This window comes from Gavialis gangeticus, unplaced genomic scaffold, assembly GCF_001723915.1.
Source record: "Gavialis gangeticus isolate Ggan-Ray unplaced genomic scaffold, GavGan_comp1, whole genome shotgun sequence".
Lineage (NCBI taxonomy): Eukaryota > Metazoa > Chordata > Crocodylia > Gavialidae > Gavialis > Gavialis gangeticus.
The window spans coordinates 26188393-26210741 of record NW_017729033.1 but is presented as its reverse complement, the minus strand read 5'-3'; the positions used below and the strand labels follow the sequence as shown (position 1 = coordinate 26210741).

The following is a 22349-nucleotide window of genomic DNA, read 5'->3' as shown; positions in this document are numbered from 1 at the left end:
ATTACAAATTAGAATGCATTTTTTTTTCTTTTTTGGAACAATTTGAAAAAAAAATGATGAAAGTCTAACCTTTTTCATGAAGCAGAAATGAGGATGGGAGTCGGTGAAACAGACTCATTCAAAAATAGAGCAGTTATCCGATAGAAGTTACAGTACTAAACCATTTTTATAAAGACCCCAGGCTCTGCAAGAGGCAGGAGGCAAACCCCAACATTTCAGACTCCAATGGTTATTTTTATGAACAAGTTTAATGAATTATGAAATGGATCAGAATAGGAGAACAAAGGCATTGGGGATTACCTCAGTAGGTGTTGGAGAGAGCAACTGAGGTGACTGCAAACAGCAACACACAAAGTAACAAATTAGTGATACAGATTCATGCATGGTGATATTTGTGAGAAAAAAATCTATTTTTAACAGTATCAATACTGTGTAACATGATATAGTTAAAGCAATTATAACCACTGATTAGATCAAGTAAATGAAGATGCTTTTAATATGATGAAGAATAAAATGTGAACCGTCCTTCCCCAGCTTTGGTTGGTAAAAATGATTGTATTGCAAACAAATCCTGTGGGTGGCTTTGACTTTCTTCAGTCTTATCCTAAAAATTCTTGCAATATTTTTTTAATAGAATAAGCTCGTGTTTTAAGAAACCATTTAGAGATAAGCCCATATCAAACAATCTCTAACCATATCTGAGGATTGGAGCTGAAATTTGAAGCTCTGAGCCATCTCTGCTTTAGCCAAGATATCAGTACATTTTTTTTGAATTCTTATTAAGCAGCATCTAATTTCAAAACTAATATTTTTGCTATTCCCTCATTTTCCTTTCAAAATTAAGATCCATGTCCTCCACTGCTCACTGTGAACCATCACTGAAACCAACACAATTAAATGTACCTCTCAGAGTACGAGTGGCATTAAGGGCTAGATCCAAAATGGATTTAGGAATAATAATGCTCAACTGTACTGCACCGAAGGGAAGGAACTTAGATCAATTCCACCTCAGGCTTTTTTAATGTCTCTGCCTAACCTTAGGGACACCACTACCAACTGCCTTTTTTAGAAATAAAAAAGACACTCACCCAGGAAAAGAAAGGTTTGGTTTCTAAGCCCTCTTTAGCCTGAGGGAGTTCAAATCCACATATTCTACCTTTCAGAAAAATGCCCTGCTCACCAAGCTAGAGACAAGACTTAGATGGGGCAGGGTGCTTTCCACTCTTTGCTGTTGAGGCTGGGATGCTGGGCAAAAAGGACTACAAGATACTTTGAGTAGCATAACTCTTTAGCATGAGGAACCTGGGGGAAGACAAACCTTTATCCTGTTTGCAGGACTGTCAGGGAATTTGACGTGATGATAGTTTGATGAGAAGCACCAAAACAGTCCTGACAGCAGGGGCCAGAATATAGGTCTTCTCCTCCTCCTTTCTAGTAGGCTAGAGTCATACTTCTTGTGCTCTCTCACCTTCTCCTAGCCCGCCAAATCTTGCATTTCTCACTGCACAGTGGTAAAGCTTTAATATGAGGGATGAGGAGTATTTCCACTCACAACAATCTGTAGACAGGACTGTTGCACAGGAGATAGGAACGTAAGCTTGAGCCTTTACCCACCCCTAGAAGGCAGGACTTGAACCCAAGTCCCTAATTTCCTGGGGAAATGCTCTAACCACTACACGATAAGACAAGAGAGGGGGAGTGGTGGTCCTACTACTGAATCAAAGGGCCCAGGACTGCTGTGATTTCTGCTATCTCAGTGCTGTCAGTGCATGTCAGATGTCTAAGAGGTCAGGCATGAGTTCTGGGAATCCATCTCTTAGATGCCTGTGTCTGTTTGTGAATCTGGGCCTTAAATGTTTTAAATAACTGTCTTGTGTAAGTAATTGGCAACTCATGCTCATGGCACTCAGACTAATGATAAATAATGCTGTCAGCCATGCTGACATTGGCTTAGTTGATTAGGTTAAGGTGACAAAACACTGCATAAATGTAATTGAATAAACACTGCAAGGAAATGACGGCAGTGAAATATTTATGCATGGCCCTTTGGAAGTTTCTTTACAGGCTTTTGTCTTTTCCACATCTCAACACTGAAAGAGATGGGTTGGAATCACTGTTTGGTTTAAACACTAATTATGAATAAATTAACAAAACCAGAAAGTCCTCCTAACTTCCATCTGAAAGTTTCTTCCTCCCCAGCACATCTTTAGTCAAGACTAGTCTAAAAATAAGTGCAGTACTTCTAGAAATATTTCTAACCATTTAAAAATCTTTTTTTTGTGTCTTTAATGTCAAAGAAGGCTTTTTAAAACTCAATTAAATAGCCAGCAAAGAACAATGTACAACACTTAAAGGGAAGCATACTAGTATCTGCAGAAATATAAATATAAATAATATTTTAACTATGAAAAAGTGCAAATAGTATTATCCTGATCTCATGGGGCAAGGTAAAAGCTATCACACAACTTTTCAAATGAGTAAAGGTGGATGAAAATATGATTAGGCTTCATATTCAGAAGTATTTCTTGAATTCCCAAGTAGTTATACCCAATAGAGAGCAGTTTAAGTGGCTCTGTGTTTTTTCATTAACCCAGGCCATTTTTAGACTGTAATCCTGAACTAGGTACAAAACAAGGGAAGTATGCTATTGATTTCAGTGGAACCAGGATTTCAGCTTTAATTTAAATCAAGGGATATATAAGTTTAAAATAAAAATATTGCCACTATTACTATTAATATCACACTACTCTGAGTATTGTTTTATTGTGCTTTATGCTATATCACTGTCTCTCTTCTCATATTTCTATTTCAGGTACCCCAATTATATCTTTAAATGACCTACTTATGGGACAGATCCTTATTTTCATAGAATAGTACTTTACTGCACAACCAGTCTGATTTTTAGTAGTTCTAGGCATAAGGTAGCATTCATAATGAGCAAAGACAGCAGAGTGTGGACCTGTGATACTATAAATACTTGGACCCTAAGGAGAGAATATGGTTTTGAAGATGGATGCATTAATTTAAGTTTGATGCATATAAAAAGATCAATAATTTCCAATAGAAGCAAATTCTTTTATGCAGAAGATGTTGTGATTCAATTGCTGAATGACTCATGCAGGACTCATCAGGGATGTATGAGCTGCCAGCAAAATACATACCTACCACCAACACTCCTGGCTGCTTCTGAAATACCTGTGCCAATGCTAGAATGGTAGAAAGCCACGCTCTCTTATGCATGACCTCCAGGCAGGTGGAGCTTAGGAGAATAACATCAGTGAACGAGTACTTCCAGATCCATGAGCATATTTCCCTGAGCTATCGTTATCAAACGATAATTAACACACTGTTAATAATTTCTTTTTGGAGCTGATCTTGCCCTTTTTGGTTTGATATCATCTTGTTTGCAATCTGGAGGGTGCTCAGCCTTTCATAAATTTAAGTAATTTTCCTTTATAGTAATCAAGTGGAAGAAAGTTGTGAGCATCTATATATCACCCTGATAACACAGTGCTGTTCCCTACAGTACATTTCCTCACATCTTTTCAAATGTCATTTGAAAAGTTCTCAACTTTGGGCATCTACTGCATCATTTCTCTTAGAACAGTGGTTTTCAAACGGTGTTTTGCAGAACCAGGTGGTTCTATGATGAGTCATCTGGGGGTCTGCAGAGATTGGGAGCAATGGCAGAGCAGGCCAGGAGGCAGTGTACTACCATTGCTGGGCTGGGTTGCATAGCTCCGTGTCGGTCTAGGGGCTAGGGTCCCATAGCAGAACATGAGATATGAAAGGGTTCTGTGACTTTAAAGAACCACTGCCTTAGAATTCAATTCCATAATTTATCACATCTCTGCATTATTCTGGTATTGCCTTTACCTGTTATCTCATTACGCCTTTTGGTAACTCATGTAACACCCAGATCCTCACCCTGAGTAAACTGTCAGAATTCTACTGAGGTTTTCAATTACAATGACACACAGGAGTTGGAAAACTGCTTACTATTTAGTTTTCATCATATTTTAGTTCCATCAGTCCTGATCACATTTTTTTTGTTTGCTGTTCTGCCAACTCCCTCTAGTTTGTTAGTTATATGGTGTCTAAAACTGAATGCAAGATTCTAGATGAAATGCCCTAGAGTCAGAGAGAAAAGGATAGTTCTCTGCTGAGTTGTAGGACCTATCTGAATCTCTTACATAAAACTGCTTTAGGATTTTTTGTTCCCATATCTCCTTGCAAACTCATGTCTAATTTGCTATGCGTGATATCCACTAGGTATCAACATTCATGCCCTGATGGTAGCTTTCTCTGGGTTTCAGATTAATCACATATGCACATGGAAAAAAATATAGATATATAAATAACATATGAAACAAATAGTTTTTATTTTTCCCCAGAGAAATCTTTTGTTAATTCCTGCTCAAATTTTGAACCACTGTGGGACTGTCTACACAAGACACTACTGTGCAGTAGCTACTCACTATAAACATCTCATGTAGACACTGGTAGCCAAAGTAGTGAGTTTAAAGGTATCTGGGGTATGTCTATAACACGCTGAAGTCACTTCTGCGCTGCTAATAAACTCTTTGTGCTGCAACGTAGATATAGGTCAGAGCTGTTTGCTTTCATGAGAGTGGTTCCAGCCTGTATATCCCTAGTGCACTGATCCTCCACCAAGGTGTTACAGCACCCTGGGGTGCCTTAAGATCCTTTCAAGGGTGCCATGCAATGTTAGCATGGTTAGGTGTCCAAACATGATTCATAAGATAAACCAAGACATTTCAAACAGAAATCCATACTTTGTTCTGAGTTCTTTGCAACAGCAAAACTACTCTATTATTTTTCTGTGGGCCAAAAAAGAGTGAAAACTTAGAGCCGGCATTTTCTAAGGGGTGCCTTGAGTCTGTCCAAGATGCCTTGAATCTAAAAATGTTGATAACCAGTGCTGTAGTGGATAGAGGTCATGAGACAAGGGGCCAATTTAAGACACGCTGCTGTCTTCAGAGCTTCTGACTAGTTTGCTTTTCTGCGGAGAATTTGGAACCCAGTCATCTGCCGTTTCTGGAGTGAGCCCACTAGCCATTGAGACACTGGATAAGAGAGAGGCAGCACACCCACTGCAATCTCTTTCTGTCTTTAAAAAGAGAATAGCAGCTGTAACTGCATGTTGCCAATTTGTGTGAGGCATTCTCTGAGCACACCTTCTGGACTGAGCCTTCAAGGGAGTTAGGCAGATCTAAGGTTGGGAAGTTGATCAGTCTAATAAAGTTCAGTAAACTGACTGGTCAAATATTGGGTATCTTCATGTGAAGATGGCAATACAGTCAAATAATACACAGAAAAAACACTAATTTTCTATTAAGAAGTTTGTCAAAAGCAATTAAAAATTATACTTATGTCAAGCAAATTGCCAAAAAAAAAATCAACTCCCCATTTGACAGTCAAAGAATATGCAGTCAATTGGCTGGTTAATTGACAATATTTGACCAATTGACCATCTTACCAACCTTAGGTAGATCCCTTCCTTTGAATCCCAATAGTTATGGGACCCTGGCTGACTTTAGGTATGCTCAGCCCTATACAACTAGAGGCAAAGCATGAAGACAAAATTAATATCTGGAGAAATTTATCATTAAAAAGGGTATGCTCATTGGGTTTAAATGCCTCCAGAATTGGGTATGGGTGAAATGAGGGCTTTCAGGACAGAATTTTTTGCTTTATGTCTTACTTTAGGTATCTAAATCTTTCATTAGATTTAGCCCTAAATTCCTTTGCATTTAATGTAATACAGCTATTTTGATGTCCCAATGTAAATAAGGATTTTGGCACTGATCTTGGAAGTACTTATACACATAATTTCCTGTACACATGAATATCTCTATTAACTTCAGTGAGACGACTTGTGCAAAGAAGTATTCGGGTTTTTATTATTAACATTGCCATGATTAAAAGAATCATTTATGCCCAAGCTGAATAGGGATAGCGGAGAGGTCTTTGCTTACTTTATGTATGGGAAACTAACTTATACAGCCATTAAATTTTTCTTAGATGTTTTAACTTGGAAAATAATTTAATGTTAGAGAATGAAATGAAAGGAAGAAAGCAAGCTAGCTTGTATAATAGGACTTATATAGAAATGTGTTTCACATAAAGCAGTATTAGTATTAAATATTACATCAAATTAGATTACATTAGCAAAAGGCACATAACATTGGCGGCACATGAAAAAGGCAAAATGCATGCATGATGTGAAGATGAACTTTAATAAGCGGCAGTTGAAAGAAATTTCTGCATAGAAAAATGATACCTTTGTTGTGTTACCAAAATAACACAGTACACATAACAAAAGCATGAAGGGTATTTGGCTTGGCTTCTGATTTTGGAGTTATAATTAGCCATAGTTCCTGTTTCCTACCACATGCACATATTATTTCTCTGGCAGAAAAAAATATTTTTATTTCTTGTCATTTGCTTTAAAAGAAGTGTTTGATCACATAAAACTATCCTTTAATTTCACAATGCAGTGAAAAATGAAATGTAAATCCCTCTTGTTTAACAGGCTATTAACGTGACTGTGAGAGGATAAAATTACTTCAATTAATTCAAGTTTAGAAAGTAATTAAAAAAAGTATAAGCATACTTCTAAGAGCTTCAGTGGAGTGAGGTGTTTAATGATGCACATAAAATTTCAGATTCACAATTAAAAAAGCACTCAGGTTTCAGTACCTCCCCATAACTATGCCTGTCATCTGCAGAGTAACTGATATATGGAGAATAGGAGATCATATCTGGGCGGTCAATATTATAGATGGCTTTATTTTTAGGAAGAGCAGCCAAATCCCTGTAGTCAAGAATTTCATCGCCAAGCTTTGCCTAAGAAAGGAGGAAAGAAAGCAGTGAGGACAAGAAGGAATATAACCAGGATACAATCAGGAGAGGACAGATATATATATATATATATATATATATATATACACATTGATAGAAAAGCCAATAATCATACATTTTTTTCTTTGATGACTGAGAATTTAAATATAATGCAAAACTTTAAAGGTATACAATTGCTTTCCTTGCACACAGTCACACTTTCTATTCCCCCCGTCATGCACATTATATAACAAAGGCAGTATGGCACAATCCACATTTTCTTCAGTCATCTCCTGCTGACTATTAGGGATGTAAAGAAGGACTAATTCTGCAATCCTTACTCAGCAAAAAAAAATCCTTTATCCAAGGTGATTTTGGCTGAATATTGCTCACCCCCACCACTGTACATGATAATAAGTAATTATATATTTATTTCCAACATTGTCTATCCAGATGGTAAATCTCATCCATTTTCCTAGCCTGTAACTTCTCGCATTAAAAGAGCTCACACCACCTCAGCCTTTGTTGACTATGTCTAACCTGTTCCTTATTCCTGAATGTCACAGGGCACTAAGGTGCCTGCTCCTTTAAGAACAGAAACTACCTAGGGAGAGGACCCTAACAGCCAGATAGAAGCCCACAGGTGCAGGTTACTATGGCAACAGCCTAATGAGTAAAGTAGCCTGCACCTGCACCCGGTCAGCTGACTGGAAGAGGCAGGGCCCTGGGCATATATAAACCCCAGGGCTGGGACGAGAGCGTGAGTTCTCTGTCAGTAGCCAAGGGGGGAGGAGCGCCCAGAGAAGAAGCTCACCAGAGAGGCTTGGCTGCCTGTTCTACTCTGGGTAGGATTAAGGGGCTCCAGGAGCTCACCAGAGACTACAAAGCACTTAGTAATGGGAGAAGTTTGATTTTTGTTAAAGGGACAGAGCACCCCTGAACTCCTTGTAACATGATACAGCCCAGGGGCTCATATTTTATTTGCTGTTTATACACCGGTGGATCGGGCTGAGGCTATTGGAGAAGGAGGAGGCCTCACTGGGGGCCCACTACGGTGTGGAGACCCCAGCACCAGAGAAGGGCGCAGCAACAAGTGGGTGAACAGACCCCAGCGCCAGTGTGGGGAGCAGAGGCAGGGCTGCAGGGAGCCCAGTGCCAATGTGGGGCGCAGAGACAGGGCTGTGGAGAGCCCAGTGAGGACAAGAGGCCGAGCTGTAGCAAGGCCCCAGAAGAGACAACATTTAAATACCATCTGTGAGGCTTGGGGCATGGTGAAGGGATGGTTTTGGAGCCACGCATCGAGCCCATAAGGCTCCAGGTGTCTTGTGAGGTATCCAGTTTGAAGTGGGACCCAAAGGTGGTCTAAGAACCTACAGGGTTCAGTGGGGTCCATCAAGACCATGTTCAGAGTAGAAGCTCGAGGGCAGCGTCCCGATTTATTAGAATTACCAGTAAGACGTGGCAGATGAGAGAGGGTGCCCGTGGGGCAGGATTGGCATGGTCAAGGAACCCTAGGGGTATCACAGCCATCCCTGGGGACCCCACGCCATGACAAAGTGGTGCACTGGCTGGGAACTCGGCCATGCGCGGGGAACGAACCTGTGTCTCTTAGAAGGGAAATGAACCTTTGGGCTAGAAGATAGATTGAGAGAAATTTATAGTAAGGCCAGGCGTTAGTTATGGCTGAGGAAGAGACCATGGAAGGTCTGAGACAAGAGAACTTCACCTGGCTATTGCAGGTGGATACGTTGGAGGAAAAAAACAGCCCAGTTAGAGTGGGAGTTAGGAGTGGTGAAATCCCAGAAAGAGCAAATTGAGGTGAAGATTGCTGCTTTAGAGCTGCGGGTACAATCAGGCAAGAAAGAAGGAGGGTCCAAAGAAATCAGGTGCTTGATAGCTGTGGAGGCTGAGAGGGCTCGAGCACTTGAGCAGCTTATCATGACTCAGACTCAGAAGAGCTGGGAGCAGGAAGAGAAGCTGCAGAAGATGCAGAAGGAGATGACAGCATGGGTGTCAAGATCTCCTGAAGCCTGCACAACCCAGCCAGAGGAACAGAAGCATGTGCTACAGAAGCTGGAAGGGTCAAGAAGCCTTATAGGTGCCCTCCAGAAAGAACTCCATAGCCAGGAAGACCAGATAGAGGGGTTGCATGAGGAGCTGGAGAGCTGGCAACAGAGGTGCATGGATGCAGAATACCTTGCACAAGAGCTGTGAGACAAGCTGGTAAAAAGCCATACCAAGACAGAAGAAATAGGAAAGATGATCTCAAAAGAGATGGAGAAAGTGAAAGAATATATGGCAAATTATGAGGCACTGCAGGATCAGAAGCAGTCCCTTGAAAATGAGGCAAAGGCCATGAAGGAGGACCGTGACGGGTGGCAGACTCAGTTGCAGGGAGTGGAGGCAGAAAAGGAACAACTTGGGGAACAGGTACAGTCCCTGAAAGCCCTTGTAGAAGACAACGCAGCTGGAGAGGCAGTAATGAGTGCAGAAAGAAAGCAGTTACAGCTTCAGGTGCAAGCTGCAAGAAAACAAGTTCAGGCACTGGAGCAAGAAAACCAACCACTACAAGAGGCAGGGGAGCAGGCTGTTATAAGAGTCCAGGATCCCTGTGAAATCAAGGTGTCAGGCACAGCAAGTAGTGCAATACTTGCTGAAAGCAAGGCAGAAGCCTCAAATGCTAAAGGATATGGACACAATAGGAAGGAGCACGTTTGCGCTGGGAGCACAGCTGGTGGAACACGCAGCTGCAGCCAAAGCCGAATGGCAAGAGCAATTCTATGAGCTGGAGGCATTGAAAGAGTCTTTAAGGGAGATGGAGAAACAGCTAGAAGCCATGTGGCTAGGGGTCTGGAGGCCCCAAGAATATGTGGGGCTACCTAGATACTCAAACCCGGAGAATTCCAGAGACAAGGCAGGCCCAGTGCAGCTAGAGAAGCGCACTATGACAGAGGGATGCTTAGAGGTAGATCCTACAACCACACAGAAAGAGGCCCTACCTGCATTAATAGGATGCCTGAATCGGAGATGATAAGTTGATAAGTCCCCACACAGATAAGATGGACTGGATAAGACAGAAAGTGGAGGAACTCATTAGCAGACACTACAAGGGAGTGTTCACGGTGCCAGATTGAGTCCAGTCAACTGAAGCAGATACGGCAGACCTAGCGACTGCGTGGAAGAGGGAGCAGTCCAGCACAAGAAGCGAGACCAGGGGCCTGAGTTATCAAGGCAGCCCACAGAGGGTGCAACATCCAAAACCTAGGGGACAGAGACCACAGGCGGCTCAAAGCCTAGTGCAATGTGAGTCAGAGACAGACTCCAGAAAAGGGAGATTAGTTGAACCCAAAAAGGGAAAGCAGGATGAAGGGCCAGAGATGAGAAGGAAGGGACAACCACCCAAGGAGACCTTAGAGAAAGGCACTTAGTGCTGGGAGAAGTTTGATTTTTGTTAAAGGGACAGAGCACCCCTGAACTCTTTGTATTATGATATATTCACTGATCATGAATCTAAAGATGCCACAGCTCCACAACTCAGGGCTGTCTAACTTTTGGGTGGCTAGGGGCCACATACCCTCTGGCCACATGCGACACAGGCTGTGCGCCATCTGCATTGGCCCTCCTCATAGTACCATGCAGAGTGTGCACCGGTGCTATACCACACCAGTGCCCCAGGTGCCAGCAACACCACTACTCATGGGATCCCTCAGTCCTGCGAGCTGTGTTGTCTCATCCCACCCCCAGCGGTGTGGGGACACAGAAGGAGCTGGAGAAGGGAGGTGGAGACCAGAGACTCCAGAAGCAGTAGCAGAAGAGTGATATGGGGAGCAGCACCTGAAGTGGGAGTCTAGGAGCTGCAGTTTAATCCCTTGAGGGTTTAACGGCCAGTTGGAGAGTCCTGTTTTAGCTGATCACGGATGTCCCCATCTCTTATGACCTCCCTCACCTGAAGTTCTAATCTTTTTCCAGCTGGTCACACAAGTCTCTCTCCAGAAAGTGAGGCACTCAGAAATCACATTTTCATAACTCCCCTTCCTCATTTATTTCTAGTATTCACCACTACTAATCCAGCATTTCCTAAACTTGTTGATGAGACACCAAACCAGGCGATACTGACAGAGAAGAGAGGGGCAGTATCTTTTTTCTAATTAGCAGTTCAGTCTTCCAGATTGCTGCCAAAAAGGGACTTTGGAATCAAAATAAAGAGTGAACCTGCGTTTGATGCACGTTGCCTGCTTTCAAAGCATAGCTCAGCAATCCCAGAAACAGGCTGTGTTAGTCATTACACCTCTGAGATTCCCACTTCTACATTGCCCATGCACATTCAATCTAACATGTTCTGTAGCTCAAAAGCCACACTAGATCCCCAAACCTAGACTGATTGTTCTATTTCAATTTGACACATTCAGAGGTATGAGACCTATAGGGTCACCAGCTCCTACATTCTCAAGCTGTTCTGTAATTGCTTTTTGCTTGATCCTTCTGCTCTGATACATTATAGCTGTGCTAGTTGGAGATCCATAATGAGGACTGAGCTTTATGTACAAATGCTATTCCACTCCTCCGCTGGAGGGGAGTAGGCGAGTGGTAACTGAAGAATCATTTTAAAAACATATGAGTTCAATGACAATATACTTTTAATTTTATCCTTTTTCTCTTCCTAGGTATCTAAGTAGGAGTTAATCTCAAAAAACCTGCTGACATATCAGGCAATTATGATACAGACAGGCAAGAACTGGGATTTAAAAAAATCTTATATCTGCTAGAAAACTTTTTTGTTTTGCAGTCCCATGTGCCCCTGAATAGGTATGTCACAGAAACAAACACTAGTGTTGTATGCTGACTGATTCCCTTTGAAAAAATAAGAAAAGAAAATGCTGTTTTGTCTTTGGTTATAAGCTGCTTATGAAGTATACTTAAATAATGATACACATTAAGAAAACTGTTTGAAAGAAGCAAGTATTGTACAGCAGCCATAAAATTGCCACTACATAAATAAATAAAATAAGAATGTGCATACTTATAAAAGCAGAAGAATGGAATAAGGTTGGAAAAATAGAGACCATATGACATGCTTACGTGATACTAGTCCCAATCCACAGCACATATGCATCAGTGGCAGTTGTGGACACAGTGTTACCTGTGTACCTGACTACATGTCAGCCTCTACTGATAAGTGTTTTTACGAGAAGGGGGGCATATTTTATATGTGCAATTAATGCACTTCAGTTCAGGTCTGCTCCTGCTCTGCCCCCCCTGCAGCAGCCAAAGGGAGCTCCAGGCTCCACTGGGGGCCAGCCCTGGGCTGGCAGGGGGCACAGGGTCTGGTCTCAATCTCGGGGCAGGAGAGAGCTGTCTGCTAGCCATGTGGAGATCAGGACCCATCCAGATCTCCTCAGCAGGGCTGGATTAATGGATAGGCAAACTAGGCACATGCCTAGGGCCTTAAGTGAATCATAGAATCATAGAAGTAGGGTCGGAAGGGACCTTGTAGATCTTCAAGTCTGACCCCCTGCCTGAGCAGGAGAAAAAAACTGGGCTCAAATGAGTCCAGCCAGGTAGGCATCAAGCCTCCTCTTAAAGACCCCCACGGTAGGAGCCAGCACCACTTCCCTTGGAAGTTGGTTCCAGATCCTAGCCGCCCTGGCTGTGAAGAAGGGGCTCAGTTGTGCTTATTTTACATATTATAATTGAGTGAAAAAAAGTAATATAAATATACAGTACGGAGCCCATGAGTTTGTTTGTCTATAGTCTGTGCTGTGGCAGATGGGACAGATGTTTCTCAAGCAAATCACAGCAAGTCATCCTTCCACTGTACTCAGCTTTGGTAAGGCCACAGCTGGAGTACTGCAACCAATTCTGGGCTCCCCAACTTAAAAAGGATGTGGAAAAACTTGAGAGTCCAGAGGAGAGCCACATGCATGATCAGAGGGCAGGAGAATAGGCCCCATGATGAAAGGCTGAGAGCCATGGGACTCTTCAGCCTGAAAAAATGAAGGCTCAGGGGAGACCTGGTGGCTGCCTGTAAGTATATATTGAATGCCTATTCACCAGAGTGCACCAAGAGATGACAAGGTCAAATGGTCACAAACCCCTCCAAGACCATTTCAGGCTGGACATAAGGAAACCTTCTTTACCATCCGAGCCCCCAAGGCCTGGAATAGACTCCCCACAGAGATGGTACAAGCACCTACTCTAGATTCTTTTAAGAAATATTTGAACATCTAACTTGCTGGGATCCTTTGACTCTAGCTGACTTCCTGGCCCTGGGGCAGGGGGATGGACTCGATGATCCTCCAAGGTCCCTTCCAGCCCTAATGTCTATGAAATCTATGACAGAAACTGCCAATATCCTGTTATTTTAAGTATGGTATTTAAACACTTTACTGTGAGAATACCAGTTTGCAAGAAGCAAGAACTAAAGTGGTTTGGAGATATTACATTTCTCTGTAGTGCATTAAACAGTTCATCTAGTATACATTTCTTTGCATCTCACAGCAGGAAAGAATGCTTACATAGATCACACGGCTCGGGGAACCTGACGTACTTGAAGCAGGTACAGAAATAATGCTCTCAGAAGAAGTTCTAGTTTCCTAGGGCAGAAGACAAAAATAATAAGAAAATTTATCTATGACTTAAGAAAGATAAGGTGTAAAAAGTCTTCCACTAAATTGAACTCTTGCCATTCAAAAGTGGAACACTATGGTCAACTCAAATGAATACAGGCAGACATGCCTGAGAACTTGAAGTAATAGTATTCTGTTATCCAAATAATGAACTTATTGAAAATAGCAACAATTATCTCATATACTATTTACCTAGGACCCCTACTAGAACACACGGTTGCAATACAGGTTAACAGAATGATCCTAGAAGCCTGTTAATTAGGGCTGTGCAAAGCTTTGGTCACTGATTCGATTCGGCAGAGATTCAGCCTGATTCAGTGGCTAAATCCCCAAATCTGAATAGAGTCAGGAGACCCTTTAATCTCTCTGAATCGAACTGGAACCCTCTGAATCGATTCTGAGAGATTCAGAAAGATTCAATGATTCAGATATACACACAGCTTTAAATGTTTTTTCTACATACCTCAAGGTACCAGGTGGCTCATGAATGGTGTGATGGTAGGGTGGATGGGCATGCTCAGCAGCAGACCTAGAGGTGGACCAGAAGCACTTCCAGTCCACTTCCAAGTCTGCCGGGGAGCATGCTGCCCCCCCTCCCCGTGCCCTCCCAGCTCAGTGACTGGTGCCTCCTGGGTCAGGGGGGTATCTGGGGGATACCCGGGGTCCCCCCATGGCCGATTCACTTCTGGATTCACTGGTGAGCATGTGTGTGTGGGGGGCCCGGTGCTCCTGTAGGATGCTCCATCTGCCCCAGCATTGCAGTGTTCACAAGCCACGCCTGGTACCTCGAGGTATGTAGAAAAAACATATAAAGCTGTGTCTATGACCAAATCTCTCATTCTCTGAATCAGCATCGAATCTTCAGATTCAGATTCAGCCGAATTGAATCACTGTCCCTGATTTGGGCCAAATCTGAATCGAATACAGCCCATTTTGCACACCCCTAATGTTAATGTGAATTCCAGTTACAGCAGCTCTGAGGCTGGGTGTGTCACATGGACATCTGAAGGCAAAATCTGAGTCCCTATACAGGTTTCCCTTGCTTTATGTAGTTTCTGTATGTCTGAATTCAATGACCCTTTTTATACCAAACATTCGTTATATGCGAGGTAAGTTCACTCTTATGTGATCGGTGTGGTGGAAGCCTGCAGTCAGTTGCATTGTGCAGTGCACTATGGGAGTGACGCACACCAAAATATAGTCTCCTGTGTGGATTTGTGCTCCTCACTCATTGTCTGCGATTTGTGTTTCTGTAGTTACCATGCCCATCAACTAAACATTCACCAGCTCCCCATGTTTGTGTGTACTGTCTGCTGTTGGTGAGTACCAAAACTGTCTTGAAAAAGTGGTAGAAAATGGGTCTGGCGGTCAGTATAGTTGAGGTCTTGGAATGTATCCCTATTTGTTACATTGTAAAGTAGGTTTTCTTTATGCAAATTCAAGTTATGGACCGTTTTCCAGGAATGCATGTACAGCATTAAGCAAGGGAAAAAACCTATAATTAATTTGGCAAATCTACATATTTTGTTCAAAGTCTTATGGTTTGGTGAAAGTCACTAACAGCACCCAGAATACTATTTTTTTTAAAGTGGAAAGATTGCAAAAGGCTTTTTTGAGCTCCTACTATAAGAGCACATCTACACATGTGCCCGATTGCACAGCTGTTACTAAAGCAAATACTAAATTGGGCTAAAGCAAGTATTAAATGACTGTGCATTAACTGCTGGTACGTCACAGTCCCAGCACTGCATGGGTCATTTCCAGCCCTACTGTGCAGTCGCAATGAGGTAGCTCATTGCGACTGCACAGTAGTGGCGGTGTCACGGTTCATGCCTGCTGACGCTATGTGTAGACATGCCCTGACAGTATAAGAATAATATTTATCCTGGTATTAACAGAGCAAGAATTATTATAATTTTTAAAACAGTTACTGTATCTAGAATACCATCTAACAATTTTTTGGAACTTCTTGGTAGTTTCTTTTATTGTGAAAAATACCAAGCTATAAGACACATAAGCATTAATAATGAACAAACATACTTGACAGTTGTTACTCAAATCTGAAGAAGCTTGTGGGATTCATATGTTTAAAAGATAATTAGGCTAATATAACTGAAACGAGTATATTTATCTATATGATCCTTCATCTGCAGTAGCTTCTAACAGAATTTATCATGCCAGGAAAAATATTTTTTCTTAGTTTGCAAGTGGTTGCGTATTTTGCCACGAGCATAGCTATCATTGTGCAAAGTATGGTTAAAACTCAATATTTCATAGCTAGAAGTAACAATTGTTCAAATACTTAAAAGCTCATTAGCTTTTTTAAGCTGTGAGATCTAGCTATTTTTCTTCCCATTATTCTCTTCATTACTTGTAGTAGCTTCCCAGCTATTGGAAACAAACAATGGATTTATCAGTTTTCTATAAGATACCAATGAAGTCATCCTCAGATAGGCCCTGATAATCAAACACATGGGGCTTGAGAAGCCAGGTCTAGAGCAGTGGGCCTGGGCTGTGGGACCAGCCAGAGTAGAGGGGCAGAAGCTGGGAAGGCTAAAACCCCAACAAAAAGGGAAACGAAAGGCATGGAGTGGCCTGGAGACTGTGGAAACTGGAAAATTAATCCATAACTCGGGAGATGGTCTAACTGAAATTGTGGGACCAGGATGCTACTATTTGACAGTGGTGAAGTCAAGTGTGGAACTTTTATGTAAGTTTTATCTCTGATGCTTCAAGTGTGTCATTGTTTGAAAGAACTTCAGTTTGGATTGCCAAGACTGTACTCAAATCATATGAGACAAGACAGAACACAAGGCAGCAGACATAAAAAGGACAAGGGTCCTACCTGAATGGAGATTCAAATCTGCGAGGCATTGGGCATAGTTTAGGCGAGGTATGGAGCCACGCAATTAGCCCTTAAGGCAAGAGATCTACACCTCCAGGTGTTCCCTGGAGTTAGACTATACCTGGGAAGCCCTGGGGCAGCTTCCCCTTGTGAACCAGAAGGAACATCAAGATGTGGCGGGTGAGTGAAGGGGAGACTGTTCCTAGAGTGAGCAAGGAAAGGGGGAATTTTGGGGGCCTTCAGGGGCTTGCAAAAACCCTGGGGATGGTGCCCTGTTACAGTGACAATCAACATAGAAAATATGTCTTGTTAAACTACAATCTCCAGTTGCTAAAGATAACAGCATTGTTGTAATAGACTTCTATAAAATACCTGGATTTGATACCATGGGGTATTTTGGTTACAAGACAGTAGAATGATACGGATCAAACAAAACACACAAAAATGAATGAAAAATTGACAGGTTGCAAAATGTAATTGTAAGAGGGGAATCAGGATTGTACAAGGATGTTGCTACTGTAGGTACCAGTGTTTGGTCTTCTACTCTTTAGCATTTTTATTAGTGGGTGAAAAAAAATCTTCATTAATAAAGCTTCAAGATGACACACAAATTTGGGAAGGCATAAACAATGAAAAGAACACAGGTCACTGACACAGTGCAAGCCAGAGTTTTTGGTGAAGTGTGTACAATCAAATGCTGTTTCAATATGTCAAAATGTAAAGAAATGCTGTATAAGCCATATTTATGAATTGAGTGATTCTACCAATGGAAGCTGTGGCTGTGAAAAGGACCTGGGGGCTATGGTGAATAATCAGCTGAACTTGTCTATAGCACAATGCTGGGGCTAAAAGTATAAGCAAGGCAATCTTAAATAAGAGGGGAGAAATTATATCTATATTGGGCACCAATGCAATCCCAGCCAAACTGTAATAATGTCTCATTTTGTTGTCCACAACTCAAGTAGAATGTTGAAAAACTGGAGAAGCTCCAGAGAAGAGCCACAAAAATGATCAAAGGACTGAAAAATATCCTTTATACTGAAGGACTTGAGCATCTTTGAGCATATTTGTCACATCTTTTCAGGGTGATGTGACAAATATCAGACAAAACTAGAGGACTCTTCAATCTAGCAGGCAACGGGCACATCTACGTATGCAACTCAAGCAAATGAATATACTCCAGCTCAATTTGAGCCAGAGCAAACTAGTTCTGATGTCACTGTCTACCAGTGCTTTTAAGTGCAGTAATTTATGGCGCTGCTGGATACCATTTATATCTGTTGGGACTATCAGCCAGCACAGTAAATTAATCTACTGTGCCCTAATTGCCGTGCATGTGTAGACGGTGATTTTTGACTGAGCAGCACATTAGTCTGGTGTACAGTCAAGAGTCTCATTTAGATGTGCCCAATGTGTCCTGGATCAGGCAAGGTATAACTAGACAAAAGCAAATTGCTATATGGGTGCAAATTGAAATGGTACAAATTCAGACCAGAAATAAGGCATTTTTAAAGCTGTTACGTTAATCAACCATAAGTGGATTCTTTTCCAAGAAAAATATTAAAATCAAGATTGGATATTTTTATGAAAGGTGCTTTTGTTCAAACAAATTATTTCAAGGACATCCCATGATCTGTGTCATACGAGAAGTCAGATCAGATCATTAGAAAGGTCCTTGCTGGCCTTAAAATCTAGGAATCTAAAAATAAGAGTTAAAGATTTTTACTCATTTTGAGTAGTATTTTAGCCCAGAAGTAAATTCTAACAATTTCAGTGATATTATTTGTGAAGTAAGCCAATATTCAATGAGTAATATGGCACTAAATAGTGTTGTTGTTTTTTTATGTAGAGCTATAATTCAGTCCAAGATGTATTTGATAACACAACAGATACATAAACATTCTTTTATATCTGCTGCTTCGTGTTCTGTCTTGTCTCATATGATTTGAATACAATTCTGGCAAGCAAAACCAAAGATCTTTTGAATAATGACACACTTAAAGCATCAGAGATAAAACTTGCATAAAAAGTCCCACATTTGACTTCACCACTATCAGATAGATAGTAGCATCCTAGTCCCACGATTTCAGTTAGAGCACCTCCTCAGTTACGGATCAATTTTCCAGTTTCTACAGTCAACTTGAATACAACCATCCTTGTAATTGTTAAAGTTGCCCAAACTCTATCTCTTTCCTTCTTCACACAGACAGACACACAAATCATCCTCTTCAGTATGTATTTAATATCAGACATTAAGTTGGAGGTGATATGGCAATTCAAACAAAGCAAGTCTTAGAAAGAGGTTTTTATGCAATGGAAAATACACCTATCTAAAAAGGGGAGGAGCAGTGTGTCAATCTGTCACCACATCCTAATCAACAAGAAGTTTATAAGGATTCCAGTAGGATCACATGATGCATTCCTTCTCTCTGACAGTATATTCACACAACCTCAAGCCAAAGATTCCTTAAGAGATAAGTTTAATCACCAACCACAACAAAGAATATAAATCACTATTTTATCTACTGTGTTATGTCACTTATAATTACAGTGGGAAAACAGTCTCAGGGCCTAGATGGCCTGCAGAAGAGTAAAACAATGGAATAAATTAAATCTGGATTAAGAGAGAATTGTTTACCTTGTTTTTTTCTTCAGCCTTGGCTGCCTGTCTACAGGCTGGATGCCAGATAGAAGTACCTGTAAATTAAAACCAGCACTCTGGTTAATTATTTCCCCCAAACAGCAGCTTTACTAAAGCATGGCACACCAATGTACAGTAGTCTGAGAAAACCTGAGTGAAATCCTGGTAAGTCAATAGAAGTTTTACCACTGACTTCAACAGGATTTAATGTCTGACTGCTAAAAAAAGAGACAATCCTGTAATGTTAAGAATTAATTTAAAACTTCTTATTTTTTAAAAAAATCTTTAGACCAGATGCCCACCAAAAAGCAAAATAAACAAAAAATCCCCTTTGTGTCCTAACTACCATGTAATACCTTGGTCCTGATACTCAGCTGGTATTTCCTGGTAAAATGTTACTGACTTCAGCAGAGATATGTCTTTTTATACTGGTTGAAAGTCTGTGCCTTTATTTGAACTGATCATGAAATTAACTTCATCTTGCATTTCCTACCCATATGTCCTACATAAATTAAGTACCATTGTTTTAGGTCACTTATTAAAGAGAACAGGAAATCAGAAACAAAAGTAAATCAACCCTTGTAATACAATAGAAGTATATATTTTAAGGCACAGAAGGAGGCATAAAAACAAAACAGTAATCTTTTATTTGAACACATTAGCAAACCAACTTCAAGGGGGAGCACAGATCCATCCAGGATTCAAAGTTTAAAAAGAGCAACTTTCACAAAGTTAATAAAAGATGCTGGAGTAATATGCAAATCTTTTAGGCAAAGAAGTGTAGGTGCTTTTCCCTGAACAATAACTGAGCATTATAACTACAATAGCAAGCCCATTCTCAAACAGAAAGCTGGAAATTAGGAAATATGTCCTGATAAGTCAGTATGAGTCTGTAACCATAGAGGAACAGGCAATTTCCCACATTTGTATATGAAAAGATCTCAAGCAACCCCATTAATTCTGTACTGATTTTAATCTTCCAGGTAGCCAGATCCTTAGGGCATAGGCAGAAGAGGCAATTTCCCCCCTATCTGGCCACATAAACCAGTCTACAGTTGTGACCAAACACAAGTGCATTGTATGAGTGTTCAGATGAAGAAACTTCAAAACATAGCACCTTCTGTAACTTGTATCTGCGCTGCCTCCCAACCTGTTGCTGTTTTTAGAATGGGAGGGGGGAAGGCACCTGTGGTAAAAAAAAAAAAAAAAAAGTACTAAAAATAGCAGTGCAGCATACGTGGCAGCAGCACGTGCCACCAGAAACTGGAGCCTGGCCAGCCAGAGCAATGCTTTCACTGCTGGCCAGGCTCTGAGCGGCCAGCTTGGCACTGCTGCTGCCCCAGAAGGTACCTAGGACCCCAAGTAAGAATGCTAGGTCCAGCACAGGTGCTGGCCTCAGCTTTACCTCTCACCTAGGCTCTTTTGCTGTGTGCCAGAGCACATGTGCAGGGGTATGCCTGGGGACAAATAGCAGTGGTACATATTTGCGCTGCTATTTGTCCCACAGAAAAAAGTGCTCCTGCATGTGCACATTCATGGAAATGAGCCCTGTGAGTGAAATTTGGCCCAGAATCTTCTCTAAGCACAATACCATGACTTAGCATTGTCACTTATGAAGAAGCCTCTTTTTATACACAGTAACAAACATATGTTTCATCCAAGTCAATGATAGATTCAAGACTGGACACTTGTGTTGCCATGCCTCACACTTTGGCTTGAGTGCCCTGTCTGTATATGCCCTTTGATGATATTTAGTTAATATTTATTATTCAGTTAATATTTATTATTATTTTTATTATAAAATTATATTCATCTAAATGGTCCCATCCAAGGTCAATGATGAAGAATTACAGGGGTATGGGAACTACTTGCATACTCAGAGAGTGTATCTACATGTGCAATTACCCCTTTGTAATAAACTCTCATGTAATTCATGCTGGAGTCAGCTGCTCCTGGACACATCTACACATGTGCCTGGGATTTCAGCAATTTTAGCTCAGGCAGAGCAGCCCTGGGCTGGTAGAGGGCTTGGGGGTCAGCCCTAGGCTCTGGGTGGCAGTGTCAGGTGACAGGGGAGCTGGATGGGGCATAAGAGGGCTGGCAGACAACCCCTGCACTGTAGCACCCTCATGCCTCAGTCATCCCTGGTCACCATATACAGGTGTCCTGGACAGTACTATTCTACAGTGGAGTTTATTCATTTACTGTGCCCTAATATGGATACATGGGTAGAAGGTGATACATATGTAGAAGGTGATGCTTTACTGTGGAGCAGATTAGTCAACTAATGCGTGTGTAGATGTACTCAGAAAGGCTTAAAATACAAAAATTCTTCTGTTAAAAAATAAGATGACTGAGGAGGGATATGATTTAGATCAGGGGTGTCCAACCTTTTTGAATGTGGGGCTGGATCATGAAAATTTATCCCCCAGTGGGACAGCGAGCCATATTCAAACACCCTCTGTCCTGGACCCTGCCTGTGTAGCCCTACTGCACCTGCCTGTTACTGCAAGGTTCATGGTAGCTGCTGGTGGGCAGGGGCAGGAGGGACACATTCTGCATCCAGCCAGCTACTGCCTCAGAGACTGAAGGGGAGAAATAAATAGCTCCACGTCTCCAGTCCCTTGAGCAGCGCAGCCCCATGAGCTGGCGCTGCCTGAGGGAGGCTGGAGCGAGGCAGCCTCTGCACCGCAGCCTTTCACCTGCCTGCCTGCACGGCCCCACTCACAGTGGTACCTGGCTGCCTGCGCATGCACCCCTGGTGGCCTCAGTTCTGCCTGCCCGGGGTCTGGCAGACACTGGCTCCTACCGCCTTGCCCCACAGAGGTCACACCAGGACCCCGCCTGCAGAGGTCCCCTCGTCCTGGCTTCCCACATGCTGCTGGAGATGGGAGGAGGCTGGCCAGTTCGGCACCAGCCAGCAGAAGCGGTGGTAGAGCCATATGCCGCTTGGGACTGACTGGTGCAGGCAGGGGGAAAATGCAGCTGAGCCCCTGTTACTCTGGCTGGGCTCGTCCCGTCCCGAGTGGCACATGGCTCTGCCGCCACTTCTGCTAGCCAGTGCAGACATGGCCAGGCTCTTACTGTCCCCAGCAGCTTGTGGGAAGCTGGCTTCAACTGCATGCTGCTCCGGATGGGATGGACCCAGCCAGGTCAGCACTGGCCACGAAAAGTGTCATGCAGCTGAAGTTGGCTTCCCACGTGCTGCTGGGGATGGGAGGAGCCCAGCCGGAGTGGCAGGGGCTCAGCTGCATTTTCCCCCTGCCTGCACTGGTCAGTCCCGAATGGCACATGGCTATGTTGCCACTTCTGCTGGCTGGTGCAGACCTGGCCGGCCTCCTCACATCCCCAGCAACATGTGGGAAGCCAGCTT

At 42.3% G+C, this 22349-nt stretch overlaps 1 protein-coding gene across 10 annotated transcripts in view; it reads right to left on the bottom strand.

The window, feature by feature from the left end:
• Positions 1-22349, bottom strand: part of ABLIM2 (actin binding LIM protein family member 2) — a 318470-nt gene that overhangs the window by 110331 nt on the left and 185790 nt on the right. For 5 of the 10 annotated variants that reach the window (XM_019526461.1, XM_019526462.1, XM_019526467.1 and 2 more), the window contains 4 exons: positions 18974-19032; positions 13380-13457; positions 6724-6870; positions 301-333 (listed from right to left, as the gene is read on the bottom strand). In XM_019526461.1, the coding sequence (XP_019382006.1) occupies positions 301-333; positions 6724-6870; positions 13380-13457; positions 18974-19032 (317 nt within the window). The remainder of the gene's footprint in view (positions 1-300; positions 334-6723; positions 6871-13379; positions 13458-18973; positions 19033-22349) is intronic. The other 5 variants (XM_019526460.1, XM_019526463.1, XM_019526470.1 and 2 more) reach the window with 2 other exon arrangements.